Source organism: Gobius niger (assembly GCF_951799975.1).
Source record: "Gobius niger genome assembly, chromosome: 12".
In the NCBI taxonomy this organism is placed as follows: Eukaryota; Metazoa; Chordata; class Actinopteri; order Gobiiformes; family Gobiidae; genus Gobius; species Gobius niger.
Genome location: NC_136863.1, coordinates 25,828,912 through 25,845,530, shown reverse-complemented (window position 1 = coordinate 25,845,530; position 16,619 = coordinate 25,828,912). Strand labels below are relative to the sequence as shown.

At 42.8% G+C, this 16,619-nt stretch overlaps 1 protein-coding gene across 1 annotated transcript in view; it reads right to left on the bottom strand.

Annotated features, from left to right (window-relative positions):
* Positions 1 to 16,619, bottom strand: part of wwox (WW domain containing oxidoreductase) — a 294,998-nt gene that overhangs the window by 179,452 nt on the left and 98,927 nt on the right. The window contains exon 8 of the mRNA XM_079567827.1: positions 7,866 to 8,130. Within this exon, the coding sequence (XP_079423953.1) occupies positions 7,866 to 8,130 (265 nt within the window). The remainder of the gene's footprint in view (positions 1 to 7,865; positions 8,131 to 16,619) is intronic.

Sequence of the window (16,619 nt, the reverse complement as noted above, 5' to 3'; positions counted from 1 at the left end):
GGAGCAGCAGCTTGATTGGTTCAAACCACTGATGGTTTGAATTCTAGCAAATCAGTGCGAGCAGACACTCCCAGTGTTTGGAAGTGTCTGTGAACTTCCAAATACTGGGAGAATTCAGCTGGCAGATGAGGTTTGTTTCAATTCTTTTCCTGCTTAAAAAACTAAAATAAAAGTTTCAGAACAACCAATCTCCAGCCTAAGATACAGTGCAAACTAAAAAGTGTTCACCCATATAACTATATATGTACTTCACAGCAGCAGAGGGTGATCCTGGGCGTCCATCAGCAGATCATCAGCCTGGACTTTGGTCTGGAGTGGGAGAAGCCCATTGTGCATGTTTGTGTGCTAATGAAGGAAACATGAAAACACTTTGAATGGAAGAAAGGAACCAGCAAAAAAGAAAGCGATTGCCACTCAGCCAGTGAAGAGAAGATAAGACAGTCATGTTATTTTACCAGATCAAATGATTCAAGTGTTCATCTCATCTCAAAGTCGACAGAGTTTTCCTGAGATAGGAAGTTCTCCAGCGCTTATGATTATTTACGATGAGATGAGTCCTCTTAGATCCGTGTCAATCATTTAACAGCTCCATCTAAAGCGTGGCGGCTTGATAAGGCCGATCCTTGTGGCGCGTATCGGGCTGATGGCAGTAAGGACACACTCGGCTCGCACCATCTCCCTGATAAGCACATGGAGGCGTGGGGAGGGAGCGCGATGTTGGCCACAGATAGTTTGGCTGATTAAAATGTCATGGCTCTTTATAGATGCCTTTCTCAACTCAGCAAAACGGAATCGGCGCGGCGCATCAATAGCCGAGTGGGCCGTGCTCTCTGCTAATGGAGCAAGTTCGGGAGCGGGGAGTCAAAAGCCACAACACAAAGGACGCACAAATGACAAATGTTTGGAGAGTCAGGCGTAAAAGATAAAAGATTAGAGAAGAGAAGAGAGATGGCACATTGAAGAGAGGGCGACTGAAAAGTGGAGAATGATGAGAGATGAATTTGTTTGTGGATATTTGTTTGAATTTCATAACTAAATACAAAGTTGAATTAGGGTTGTGCAATAATTGTGACTCAATCCTTATGTGTCCTTATGTTTTTGGCTCTAAAAACCACCACAATGGATTTGAAATGAAACAACAAAGATGTGCTTAAACTGCAGACTTTCACCTTTAACTGGAATAATAATGGAAACTATTACATGGAAACTGGTGCATAAAAGGAGGTTTATTTTGAAGAATATCAGTATTGTTTTCTTATTTTTAGATTTTAAAGCCACAGCGTGAAACATTTCACCCAATAAATAAAATACAAGGTTTTTTTCACAGATACTGAAATAATTGAAAAAATACCAAACAAAGGTGTGTGAGCAGCTTAGCCCTCCTCAGACCTGACACTGTCTCCATGGAGATGTGACTAAAGGCAGCTAAAGGTTTAAAGTGACTGTAAGATTGCAAAGTGAGGAGAGAGTAAGTAAACTGTCAAGTTCCTCCCATCCTGATAGGACCTGACCGGCCGGTTCACAGGAAAGCTCACAAAGGTTTATTATTTATTTATTTGGTCGGGACAGTGCATGTTAATGAACATACATGACTCATGCATGTAAGCACGCGATGGCGGATTGTAGCCTTAGCCTTTTTAGTGGCAGGGGAGACCGGAGGAAACCTACGCAGACACGGGGAGAACATGCAAACTCCACAGAAAGGCCCTGTCCAGGGATCGAACCCAGGACCTTCTAGCTGTGAAGCACGAGCCCAACAGCTGCGTCTCATTGGTCAAAGTGATTGTGATCAGTGTCTGAAATCAGCATTGGGAGGGGTGCTCAATTGTGTAAATGTGTCAAATATTTAAACTTGCAGACTGTCACTTTAAACAGGCTAGGTCCTCATCCAAATCCAGTCTTTGATTACTCACTGCAGAAGTCAACTTTACTGTGTCAAGCTGTTCATTAGTAGGGCTCATGTGGATTTCACAAGCTTGTATTTTTATTTATTCATTTATTGTATTTATTGCTTTATTGGGTCGGGACAGTGCATGTTAATGAACATACATGGGTCTCATGCATGCAAACACACCACGCCGGATTGTAGCCTTGGGCTAATTTCCATCTGTCGTCCCCCATGTGCACTCTCAAACACACTCTCATTCATTCATTTTTCGAATGGCTAAAGCAATCCCTTTAACAATACTTGGTCTTCAATACCGATGCCTAGAACCAGAAAACAGTGTGGAAGATCTGCACATTTACAATATTGGTTCATCTCCAATGTCAAAATGTAAAAAATGTGGAGGAAATAAGGAAAAATTGTGTAAAAAAAAAATATTGGCAAAAAATTTGGGGGTAAATTGGGGGGGGGGGTTAAATAAATGGGGAAAAATATCATTTATTTGAGCTGAAACAACAAAGTCACTTCCTTTAAAGCTGTCCCTGGACCAACAGCATCAATTTGTTTTTTCTTTCATTTTATCGATACCGGTAGAACCTACATTTTTTGACCCATACCATACTGGTGTCGTTCAACGGTTCCCTCACCCTACTCATTATAGGAGCCTGGTTTGTATTGACAACAGAATCCAGGACGTTGCACAGTGTGCCTTTAAACCCTGGCATTTCCTTTAATAAGCCACAGTAATAAACACATACATTCACCTCTACACTGCCCTGGAGACGCTCAGGTACCAGCCAATAACATGGCCTCCAACTACACCGCGATCATGCTTTAATCCCCGACTTCCTCACAGCGCTGATAAGACCTCTCCCTCTCTCAGCCCATCACTCACCTGTGCGCAGATAAATCAAAACGCTGCTTTAAATGAGCACCGGGTTATTTGCACACTGCACTCCACGGGGGGCGCCTGATTGTTTTGGTGTTGTTGCTGGGGGTTTTTTTGGAGGCGCTTTCTGCTTAGGCTTGCAACCCGCAACAATCTCAGCGGATCCCGGAAGCGTGCGCGCGGGCAATTAGAGCGATAGCATCTTCATATCCCCGCAACCAATAACGGAAATAATATCACTGTTTTATTAAGCTCTTAATGCGGGGGGGGGGGCTTCTTAAAGAGGGATACAGCTTAGCGAGGGGAGGGGGTGGGGCTTATCAAGCTCTCACTTTAGTCTGCGTGAGGTCGTTATCGGATTCAGAGTTTTTGGCTAATCGCGGTGTCAGCAAGTTGTGTTTTTAATTGCAAAATCTACCTTTGTCCAATCGTTATTTACCAACAGTTGAGTTGAGATAAGTTAGTGGAGTGTGGAGATGGAATGCTTTCGCTAATTGCATTGGAAATTCCACACGCCCATTTGGCTCAGACATACGCAAAGCAAAGAAACTATGGCAAAGTGTGTAAGAGCAAGCGATAACTTGAGGATGTGAGTATAGTTTGGTTTACCAAGTGCATTTTCTCCAGTTTGAAAAGTTCACATAGCCTATAGGGCAGTGTAAGCAAGTAGGCAAGCGCTTTAATTGTCATTGTACAAGCGTGCAACGAAATAGTGTTCAGGTGTTAGTCCTGAGCCGCTGTGACTGAGCCGTGCCGCCACGGTGGGTCAGCCTGACCCGCATGTTTTCGGAGGCAGAGGAAACCGTAGCACCCAGAGGAAACCTGTCGGCCTTCAGTCTCCTCCGATCCTCTGAAACAGTGCAGCCTCCTGGGTTTGTCCCTGTTTCAGAGCGTGGTGTCCTGCACTGGTCAGCACATCCACCTCCTCCTTCCTCTTCCTCCTGCGCAGCTCCCTCCGCTCCACAACAGTCTTTCACAATCGTCTGGGAAGAGCTTAGCATCGTCCATTAGCCAGAACAATAGAAGGCATGTGTGGCTTAGCTGTTGTCGGAATTTTTCATGGGAATCATTGGAATGTTTGCAAATGAAGAGGGAATTAACACAACTGAAAACATTCTTATTTAGAGACAGACATAAAGTGCAGAATCTCCATTCACCAACTGTGTAGTATGACAACATTGCACCGCTTTAAGAGCCTGTGTCCATCTGTAGAGACTGCTCTATAGTTTAGGTCTGTTCTGTTTAATGCAGCTCAGAGTCGGACACAGGCCCCGCCCACTCCTCGGACAGTATTGGTCAGTGTCTGTCAGGATTTGAGCTATCATATTATTAAACTTTTCCGTTTGTTCCACCGTTTTTTACAAAGAGTGTTAAAGGGACTGTACAGAGTTTAAAAATGTTCAAATTAACTATTTTCCTCCTCCTACATGTTCCAACAATGTCCTGAGGTGTCGAATGAGCTCAGAACGGTTCACCACAACTGTCTCTAAAATCCTGCACTGCTTAATACAGAAGCTGCAGTTACATGTATGACCTGAGGTGGCAGTAGTGAGCATAAAATGGCTAACTTGCATCTAGCCCCTTTAAGCAGAGTTTAAGTTTTGGAAAGTGGTGTTTTGACAGGACTATGGGGCCTCACACTTGTGGAATGGTTCAGGTGTTAGACATTATTCAAATACATATTGTATGGTTCAAAAATAGAATTGAATTAAAGCAGTACTAAGTAACTCTTCCCCCAAGAGGCCATAAGTGCAACTGCAGGTGTAGTAGCAAGTTACGATTTTTTAACTTATTAATTGTCTTGGAGAGCAAATACTACTAAGACGAAGGGAGAGAGGGTTACTGTGCATCCAATTATACAATGGAAATATTTTTTTTCACTCAAACTTGGCTGTAAATACTGTTTAAAGTGACGTTAGCCCGCAGTTAGCTTTGCCCGTTAGCATGTTAGCTTCTTCTTCGTGATTACATTAGTGTGTATTGCTTTCTCCGCACCGGTGGCAGTCAAGTTGCAAGCATGGTTTTCTGGCCAGAGACACCAGGGGGAGATGAAAGACCCTCCAATCCCATAAACACTTGTATTACCCCCACAGGGACTACGAAACGGATTTATTAAGGTAAACACGTTACTTAGTACTGCTTTAATAGGTGAGAAATAGTTCACTCATTGTTAATTCAACCAAAGATATGTTTATTTAAGTGCTTTGACAGTTTTTAATCTGGCAAAAAATCCCCAAATTTCTGAGCTAAAGTTCTCACTGAAAACATGTATCAAGAATTGTCCGAGTTAAAAGAGGACATTCATCAGCAATCTGAATCCTGCGTCCAGGGCTAATCCACATCAGTTGTTAACTATGTGCTACATACAGAAAGTACCTCAACTCCAGCCCCAGTGCACGGTTAAACCAGTCTGTTTCTACATCAGTACTGAACAGTTAAACAAGGCAGTGAGTGATGGAGGAAGATCTCCCTCTGAATGAAAGACTGTGACAGTAATATAGTTGGATTGCGGCGAATGTTTGGCGTGGCATTTTGCGAAAGGTGCTGAGGAGCGCTTCTTTGGGCTCTCACTCCAGCAGAGCAGAGACAAATGACAGCCTGCGGCCTCGTGTCTGTCAGACATGATGGATAAGAAGAAGTCTCCCTTCAGTCAAAACACTCCCGTGATAAAGTGTGAAGAGCGGCTAATGGAAAGGATGTAATAGAGAAGTAAAGCATATATTAGGCAGAGGTGCAGCGCCTAAAGGGGAGCTGTTCTTATACCAGACGCACAGAGGAGTGAGACAAATGCACACCAACATGCACGCTCCAAACTCTGTCAAACATCCTGATCACACACATCTGCCCCCCCCCCCCTCCCACCAAGTCTTCACCAGTTCAAGTATATTTTATATTGCCACAAAAGCTCATGTCAAAGACTGGTATCCACTCCATTAAACTGAATGAGGAATGAGGGGAAATGTCTTTTTTGGACCACACGTGTAGTAAAAAAAAAAAAATGTAATAAATGAAGCGATGTTATTATTTTAAATTCAAAATAATAAAGAACATCAGCTGATTTCATGTTTTTTGTCCGGTCTTATTTTTGGCCCAATTCATCATCAAACCTCAATGTTCTGTGGCCAGTTAAGCAACGGGAACGTCTTCAAATCTCAAAGTTATTCTGCACATTATCATCTTAAATAGTAATCCATAATAAATCCATTCGTAACTAAATTTGTCACTTAACACTGACATTGTTTCTATTTCACACACGTTCAAAGACATTGGCCTGTGGAAAAACATGTTCCGCATCATCTCCATATGTCGTCACGGTCAAATGTATTTATAAAGCACATTTATAAATCAGTCATCAGCGCCCCGCAGTGCTGGACAGGTACAAAGTGCACAGAACAAAAGCTATTGGGCCTCAAGAAATGATGACAGCCCTGACAAATATGAGGAAATAGTGCTGAAAAAGAGTGTATTTTCAATTTGGCCTTATAACATTATATTCAAAATATTAACAAACATATACTGGTGTCCAAAAGAAAAATCATGTATTTGCTCTCAACACAGCGGAATGAAAAAGAGATTGGGGAGGACAGTCTGAATGTGTTTAGTCTGTGCTCTCGACAGCTTTCCACCAAAACCAGGCCCATTTATGTAACGGCCTGTCCTGATGGGAAGAGAACTCCGTCCTCCTGGGTGCGCCGCTCTACAGCAGCGTGGGGCATTTACAGTAACCTAATAGTCGCGGCACACAGAAGAGGAGAGGGCCGACCAGGGGGAGAGGTTTCAAACGGCTTTCCCAGACTTAAATAAACGAAGACAGGAGCAAGAGCAAAGCAAACGGCTGAACATCTGTAACATAAACATAAACGCTGCCCTCTGCCTCTACTCCAGCTGCAAACTCCAGGGAGCAGCCGAGAGGAGTGCACCGTCAGGGCTAAACCGAAATAAAGCAGGGTTTGTACAGATTTTCTCTTGAGGTTTTCCATGACTCTCCCATGACTTAACCAATTCTAAACTTTTCCAGGGCCAGGGAATTGGATTTGATTTTAAAATTCCATGACTTTTCCAGGATTTCCATGACTGTGCAAGCCCTGATTTCTTCCTGGTGACTAATAATACATTGATAAGTCACAAAACTGTCCTCAAAAAAACGCTTGGCCTCGCAGTTCTTCTCTATGATTAAGAAAAAAAAAAGGATAATGGGGACCAAAATTTATCAAGCGATGGTGTCATGTAAATGGCTACAATTAGCAGCAGAGGAATTTCAAACGTTAATCTTTATGGACAAAGAAAAATGTTCCAGCATAAACATAGTGTAATTGAAAAAGATGGCAAGGAAGCAACCACAAAGTACAACAGTATGAATGGAAATATTGTTCAAAGCAGGGCTGCTCAACCTTTTTGGGCTCAGGATCTACTGTCAGTCAGAATGGCCTGGAGATCAACCAAGAGAAGTGGGTCATTATTATTCATCAAGGTGAAAACTATGTACTATTAAATATTATACTACATACAACTATGCTATGTTCAAATACAAAAATGTGACTTATCTTTTCTCAGAAAGATTGTTTTTCCCCAATGTAATCCCATAGCATTATGAACACAGAAAGCATGTTGAGGAATTAATGTGCAGATGTGCTGTTTAAAACAATCTCGAAGTCATGAGAGAGAGAGCGGCCGCTTTTTGGGAGAAGTCATGTTCACAATGAGGACATTTCTGCCTATTGTGGTGGAATCTGTCTGTCAAAAGCTTCATACAACCTGTCAACTTTCATCCACATTTCCATTTTCATCCTAAATACAGGACAAAAATAGGGTAACATTATTATAAAGTCACTTGATTTCACCTTCCATTTAATTGATCATGTGACAACACCAAACAAAGACCAGAGTCAAGTCAGTTCCAATTAACTGCAAGAAAAGCCAAGTGAAACCAAACAGTTCCAAGTGATCCACAACCTTCCAACATTCCAGCCACTAGTTTGACTAAAGGTGATCTCTGATACTCCGCCGCCCCGCCTGGGCGCAGTGAGAGAGGACCGCTGCCATCGCCCCCCCCCCCCACAGCAGCAGAAGAGTCAAAGAGTTGGGACTTACCATGGACTTGGTGAAGGGCCGTGCCAGCGTGAAGAGGAAGGTCATGAGCCACCAGCTCCTGTGGATGGAGGTGTACATCATGTTCCCAGGGTGCACTGCGTTACAGGTGACCCCGTGGGGAGACAGGCGGCGGTTGAGCTCGTTGCTGAACAGGATGTTGCACAGTTTGGCGCGGTTGTAGGCCAGCATGGACCAGTAGTTTGTCTTCGGCGGGGAGAGCAGGGCCAGGTCCACTTTGCCGCAGGTGTCTGACAGATCGGTGAATCTGGGAAGGAAAAGCATTTGTGTTACGGAGCAGAAGGTAAGGGGAGCATTTCCTGGTACTAAGAAACCGAGAGGCGCCAGGGCACTCTCAACAGTCGTGGAGAGAATAAAAGATTACTCAAACATGCATTCAAGATTTAAAATGCAATTCTAAGATATGTGTTTGATGTGGAGGCAACACTACAAAGTGGTAGAAAGGATTAAAAGGTAGATTTGACATAATATCCTCCCTTTTTTTAGTCGGGGGGGAAAATGTGACACCTAGTGCATTGCTTACTGATTTTTGGCAACATACAGCGGGAACCATATGTTTACATATACTTGACACATTGACGCATTTTTTTCATTGCATTCAAACCAGAATTAACTTTAATTTTTTCAGGTAAAGTAGAATTTAAAAAAAATATATATATCTATTTGCTAAACTCCAGTAAATGACAGATGGAATTTTTTTAGAAATGTTTTTGTTACTTTTTACGAAGCCAAAAGTTTACATACATTTCCCTAATATTTAGTAGCATTGCCTTTAAACTGTATAACTTGGGTCAAACATTTTGATTTCCTTCCACAAGTTTCTCACAATAGTTGGCAGGAGTTTTGGTCCATTCCTCTAAACAGAACTGGTGTAACTGAGACACATTTGTGGTCACCTTGGTGCACATGTCTTTTCAGCTCTGCCCAGACATTTTCAACTGGGCTGAGATCAGGACTTTGTGATGACCACTTCAAAACATTGACTTTGTTTTCCTTAAGCCACTTTGCAACCAGTTTGACATTTTGCTTTGGGTCATTGTCCATGTTGTTGTTGTTCCATCAGGCCACAGGATATGTCTCCAAAAATCTTTATCCTATTTTTATTTGCAAACTGAAATGTTCATGATGTGGACCCCATCCTCCCCTGACCTCAACCCTATTGAGAACCTTTGGAGCCTCAACAAGCAAAACATCTATGAGGGTGGGAGGCAGTTTTCATCCAAACAGCAGCTATTTTAACTCTCCAAAAACTCACAAATTTAATGGATTTAGTAATTTTAAAGCTGCTCAAAGAAGGGCTCCTATGTTAAAATCTAACTTCACCTGTTAAGATATTTTTTGATTGAAATAGCTTTTGATTTCAGTAAATATGACCTCCTAATGCTACAAATTCAACAAATTTCCATTTTCAGTTAATTACAAGCTTAAAAATGTATTGAAACAGTTGCATAAAAAAAAATAATGTTATCACTGGGAGATTTTTTCAACCACATTCAAATGATCCTCTAGCAGTTTAAAATTATGCTGACTCTGATTTGAGTTTACAATTTAGAAAATCAGAGAAAAATGTAATTTGCGTAATAATTTGGAACGCAGTGTATTTATCAGAAACAACTTCCTTTAATGCTGTTCCTGACAAAACTTTTTCAATACCAGTAGTACCACCATCGTTTAACGGTACCCAGCCCTACTTGTATGTGTGTATAATAAACTTGTGTGGTTCATCTTATCAGCCCAGTCAGGTGAGCTTCCCCTCTCGCTCGTCTGTGCCCCTGAGTTCGCAGTAGTTACAGTTACAGTCGGTGCTTTGTGTAGAGGGGCGCGCTGCCAGATGTGCGGCGCTGCTAGCGTACAAATCAAAGGCGTGACATGATGTTCTTTAATTGCCTGCGACAGAGCTGTTAAACTCCAGATGTTTGACAAGGCCCCTAAACATTACACTACTTGTTGTTATTATGCGTCGCCGCCGCACGTGCTCAGACTCTGCACCGGCGGAACACAGTCTACATATTCATCCAGTCATTACAAAACAACCAATCAAAATGTCACCTGCTTCCCTTGTTGTGGTTTTACAAGCTGGCTGCCTCGTGTTTACTGTCGGCCGGCGAAATGACAACATCTGCGGGCTTTTCATTTCATGTGCCGCGACTTCATAACTGCTTCATCAGGGAGAGGCTGATAAATCTGCACGGGCACTTTTGGGGCCGTTATTGTAAAAGGGTGTACATGTAATTGTGAGAGGAGCTGTGTGACATTTTGGGTACAGTTGAGTCAAATTAAATCAGTTACTGTTATAGTGTAGATGTGGGGGGGGGGGGGGGGGGGGGGGGTTCAATCCCAGGTCCGACAGTGACTCGGTAACGCCCTGAGTCTTTCAGTGGGTCGAAAATCACTGTTGATCATTCAGATAGTCTGCCTATTGATCAATGTTGGAATCAATAGTATTTTGAAGGACGTGTGTATGAAATGTGCAGTATAAACATGCCTTTCCCTGCCTCGCAGAGACCATGCTGACACTATATGGACTTGAACATGTCTCCATGCAGTCTCAGATACAGGAGCTGTACAATGAGCATTGTGACCATTGTGCAGGACCCGAGTCGTCCCGCACATTCCCTCGTTTTTATCCTCAGGTGGTGAGACACATGAACATGGATGGTGCAGCACTCATGCCTCACAGTAAGAACATCCTGGTTCGATTCCCACCTGGACGGGGCCTTTCGGTGTGCAGTTTGAATGTTCTCTCCGTGTCTGCGTTGATTTCCTCCGGGGGGGAATCGGTGTCCCCGACCTTCCCCAAGGTGTTTCTGACCATTAGCTTAGTCATCTGAAGATGTGTCCCCGGGCGCTGGCCCACGTTAGCTGCCCACTGCTCCTACAGGTCACCCCGAGCAGCATTAAAAACGGGTCAAGTGCAGAGACGAATTTCTCTACGGGATTAATAAAGTCTAAATTAAATTAAATTAAATTAACTTATTAGCCGACTGTTGGAATGCTTCGTTTGTATTATATTGATGTTTTTATGTAAGTTAACATTCTTCATTCAGAAAGAGAGAGAGTGCCAGGGCAAAACTCTTTTCATTGCTTTTGGTACTTTGTACTTAACATCTAAACGTGCATTTGACACAAAGTTCTGTGGCAACTGTTGTGAAAGTGAAAATTGTCTGTTTTTAATGAAATTCTGCCTCTTAAATTGTATTTTTTATTATGAACAGCATTTTGGTCAACTTTGGTTGTCATAAAGCGCTTTAGAAATAAAAGTTGATTGATTGATAACGAATATGATGAAAAAAAGAAACTTGACGACAGTGTAAAACAGAAATGTCAAGATGGCGGCCCGCGGGCCAAATCCGGCCAGCGAGATGATTTAATCCGGCCCACTTGTAGAGCAAAATGTCCTGAATATGGCAAAAAAAAAAGTAAGTCTCTTGCGCATTCCTGTGCGGAGTTATACATTTTTAAAGAGGGGGTATTATGCTTTTTTCAATCACATAGCACCAGTCTATAGCACACTACAATGATGACCAAACCTTCTGTTGGTCTGTAAATGCAGTAAATTAGAATAACTGCCATGTATAAAATTGCTCTCTCAAAATGGCTGTAGTGAATGTCTTTAAATAGGCCTCTGTCTCTTTAAGAACAGTGGTTGGTTACTCGGCTGGTGACGAAAGTTCGGAGGCGTCTCCAGGAGGTGGGGGCATTCCTAGGAGGACTCAGGCAAACCTATCCCTAAAATGGCTGCCATCAGAGTTTTACAGATTACTCAAAAATACGTGAATGTGCCAAGGCAACACTTCAGGCATGTTTTTAATGAGGGAATGACATAATAACATGATGTAAAGCTTGAAAAAGTTGATTTTGCATAATACCCCCCCTTTAAAGGAAATAACCAGTATGCCCATTGCAGCCACAAGGGGGCAACCTAAATTAAAAAAGAGAAAGAATACAACACTTGTCCAGCAGAGGGCACTGAAATAACAAGACATCAAGATATGAACACCTAACAACACATTATAGCTATGTGGTAAATGGTCAGTCTGCCTCAGGACGGCTGTGGCCACAGTGTGGCCCATGAGTGAGTGTGGAGTCCATGAATAATGACTACAGTGTACTCTACTTAATACTGTACTTTATTTATTTAACAGTCCTGTTGGGTTTTTATTTTAAAATCACAGCTCATTATTATTCATTTATTGGAAACATGTTTTCTCAGAAGTATTTTTATGTTAACATTAAATGCGGCCCGCGCCCTGCCGAGGAAGCTGGATTCGGCCCACAACCGAAATGAGTTGGACACACCTGGTGTAAAGTATAAAGCTAAAATGAGATGCAATGTGTGCATCTGTGCAATGTTTGTGCAGCTCAAGTGAATTTCTCCTTTGTGAGATCAATAAAGTTCTATCTTATTCAATCCATATAGGATATGCATATCATGTACAAATAACACTGGTTTAAAACTAATTTGCCATAAAGTTTTGTGAAATGATTTATGACCATGTTGATGTGCTGAATATAGGTCCAATTTTTAGCAATTGGCCAAATGAGGGTATTGTCTTTATAATGTCTTTGTCCTGGAGCTGTCTGTCCTGCAGTTTGAGGGAGACTGGGTTGGAACATCCTTTGTGCAGATATTTCAGTACAAAGCAGCTGTGCTTACAAACCAGCGTGTGTTGGTCACAGTTTATGAATTCTGCACAATACAGGCACTTTGATTATTTGATACGCAAGTTTACTTTACTTTGTACAAAAACCTGACCTGATGCCGAAAAAATGATCATTTCAGATTCTGCGTTGCAAAAAAGTTCTTCATCAGTTTGTGGTCATCTATGATGTAGATGACCACAAAATATACATCTCATTCTCCATATTTCTCCATATGTCTTTCAGGTTATTTGAGAGATGTATATGTCAGATGCTTTTCCCTTCACTAACATCCACAGTTTGGTTACTGGAGTGGGTCATAGTCAGTGATGTGTTGCACCTCACTCAGTGTAATGAAAATGCTGTATTGACTGGCAAAGGATGGGTAGTTTTCCAAGTCCAAAAATGATCAAATTGTGGGGGATACTGCTTCCTCTTGGATCTCCTGGAATTGGGTGACAGTAACAGTGTATTGGCCCAATCCCACTGTAAGCCCCTGTGCTGGGAACTGATAAAGTGTCCAGCCATTAGCCTGTCCCCCAGAGGTCAGTGCTTTAGCGGCCAACAAGGGGCTTAGGGAATACAATATGCTGCCAGGGCAAAGGTCATACACTGGCTTTGGAGGGTGAGCTAAGTGAATAAAGCTAACACAAACAAAAAGGGCTGGCTTCAATGACGGTAATATCGGACTGAAATGAGCTGCGCAGAATGGAAGATGTCACGTGAGATTAGAGCATTTCTGTTGCGGACTCTCCCTGACCAGCTCCAGTCAGCTCTGACCAGTGACTGAGGACAAGACGACTGTGTAAAGAACTATCCTGGTGTGGTGGCATGGAAGCTGAAAGTAGTTAGAGTATTCTTTTGCCTTTTCCTTATGATGTGTGCAGTCAGTAGGATTGCAAATTTCCAGGAATTTTCAAAGGGGGACATTTTCCATGGGTATTAACGGGATTTAACAGGAATATATGGGATGAACACATCTGAAGGTTACTTCTTTGCAGACTGATACAAGCTGAAGCATAAACAGTTGATTTAATAGTTCTACACTGAAATATCTATCATAGCAGAGATGAAAAGTCTCAATCAGGGTTTGATGAGGACAGTGTTTTAGGCTGTAGAAGGGGAGGCCTTCTACTGGGGGGTTTTGTAATGTAAAAAGTGTGGACATCAATGTAAAAAGTGTGGACACCTATGTTCTAAACTGTAAACTATGTCAGTATTGAACCGTGACAGCAGGGCACAGGACGGACTTATTTAAAACATTCCTGTTGAGTGGTTACTAGAGATGTATCGATCCAGGTTTTCTGCTTCCGATACCAATAATGGGGGTTTGAGTATCTTTCGATATTAATCAATAACAAGACCTTTTCTAAAAAGTGTATTTGTCCGAGTGAAAAAGTGAATGTTCCTCCTTTCTCCAGTATGAGATCAACACAGTTTTCATTTTTCTAGCAAATTAAATGTTAGAGATCATTTATCAATTATTTTAATCAATAAACTAATGTAAAAACATTAAACAAGGATTGGACATTTGTACACTAAATATCCTTGGCTACATGACAGGCTTTTAGGTTGCACTAATATTAACAACTCACATAAACTGATCTGACCATTACAAATGTGTTTGTATCATAGTTTCTGTCCCAGCCTTGACTAGCTGCCGTTAGCATTAGCATGCTACTGCTAGGTTTAGCATACTGATGCTAGTCCCGGCATTTTGCCCGAGGTTAAAACCAACGATTGCGTTCTCCAGGTTCTGAGCTTCAAACTGCCATGCAGCATGAGGTTTACTTGGTGAAACTTGTTTAACAAACTTGTAGCTAGACAATTTTTGATTATTGTCCTGTTCCCATAGAAACACCTTTATCATTATAGTAATTATATGGAATTACAAAGTGGTGCTTTTTCTGCCAAGGCCCAACGAAAATCAAACGACCCAATGAAATCAAACCAGACCCTAAAACACGGGGTCTCAATTTGCCAACTCGACTCAAAGTGAACTCATGAGCTGCTCTGCAGATGCGCCCACTCAGACGGAGGTGCACCACGTGAATTAGGGTTTACTGTGGAGAAATGGCCCTTGATGTTTTGTTTTGTTACTGAGCCCCTGAGGACACATGTGAAAATGCTTACTGACATACACAACTCTGTCTGTCAAACTAAACGGGAGTTTGAAACTAAAGTGGCCCAGGAGCAGCTAATTGACCCGACGCTCGTCAGGTTAGTGAGAAGCTCTCGTCTTGGTATTTAATAGTGCCTTGCTTTTTGCTGCTGCATCATTTTCATCAAACTGTCCCAGCCTGACGCGCGTGTGCTTGGAAGAGCTATATAGGCTACATCTAAACTCAGCACAATGGTAAAACAACACGTGCTAATGATACATTTACCCCATAAACCTGGACATTCCAACACTTGAGTCAGCTGTAAACACTGTGTGAGGAAGTTGTGTACTTTGACCAACTGTGACCTAATCGAACTGCAATCGTTTTTATTACTACCTGAAATGGATCTCTTTACTTGGGTCACAACTTGTGGTGATCCGTTTAAGTTACGTCCTGAAGCTACAGCAGTGGAGAACCACAGCCTCCACCTAAGCAAACCAAACAGTCCAGTTTCAGGGCAAAAAGAATTATCCGCCGCAGTCAGGCTCAGTCATCTCAGCCTGGTTTCCTGAATTTCCCCAAACTTCCCCAAAGTCACAGTTGTTGCAGCGTCGCATCAATCAGAGGCTGTCGATACTTGGCCGTGCTGCTCCCTCCCTCCCGCTCGCTCCTCCGCGGCGGCGTGTAATAGGACTGTGACCCCGGTGACTGCGCCCTCATGCATGTCTGTCTGCTAACACAACTGCGAGCCCCGATAGAAATGACGCCAGTATATGATGTGCTGGAATGACTTGTCTCAGGTCAGTCTGCCGGCCGCGCTCCGATCAATCGGCACGCATGGATGTTTGACTGCTCAGGGCGGGATCGATGACTTCAGCTATACACATACGGTCACGCTTTTAGGCACAGGAACACTTGGAGATGTCAGGCCTGAGCGTTGTGTAACCATTCTCTAACACGCAGGGCTCTGGTCTGAGTCTAGCACTTCATATTTGACTCTCCAGTCCTTCTACTATTGAACCCGACTTAAGTTACTGTTGAATATATTAAGTAAGTAAGTTAGTGCTTTATTTGTCATGGTACAATTGTACGTTGAAATGGCGTTCAGATGCTGGGTTAGTCCTGAGCCGCTGTGGGCCGACCTCCTGGGTTTGTCCCCGTTTCAAAGCGTGGTATCCTGCACTGGTCAGCTCCACCTACTCCTTCCTCCTTTCACCATCTTCTCCTTTGTACCTTTCTTTGTTTCCTGTAGCTCCTCTTGTGATGCCTCTACTGTGCTGCAGGTGTGGGGGGTTCTTGGTGCCTGTTCAGTCTTTCAGAAGAAGAAATGTGTAGGTCTCAAACTTCTGTAGCTCATACGCTAGCTGTTTGTTCACTTTTAAAGACCTGGGTCCTTCAGCGATAGTATGGACTCTGCAGGAACAAAGATCTGAATCTGAGTCTGAATATGTGTCTTTAGCTGTAATTTAAAGATGGACAGTTCAGTGATCGATCACCCCACTTCTTACAGAGTGGCACCACCTGAGACGTGTGTTCTGAAGAGCAGGGCCCAGACAGGATGGTGGATTGGGAGCCAGTGAAGAGCCTGCATGTTCCCTCAGTTTGGATATTAGATATTGAGCTTTTGCTTCCTGTACTGTTCTCTGGTAGGTGGCAAGACTGTCTGTGAATATCCCTAAGGACACTTGCAGCCTATCCTTCCTCCAGGATCCGAGAGCAACACAATGGAAGGGGGTGAGGAAGTCATCTGAGCATGGGTGCTCACGCCCGAGAGACTCCACAGGAGTCTTAAAGTACTGCAGCAAACCTGCTCACCTGCTGTAGAAGAGGCCAACATGACTGACTTCCAAATGGATGAGAGTGGAGTAAGGGAGATGTCCACAACTTCATTAGTTGACATTGGCAGTCCATGACAAACTACAAGATCTAGAGTGTCCATGCTGGTGTGTGGGACATGTGATTGACTGGATGAGCTCAAAGGACTGCAGAAGAA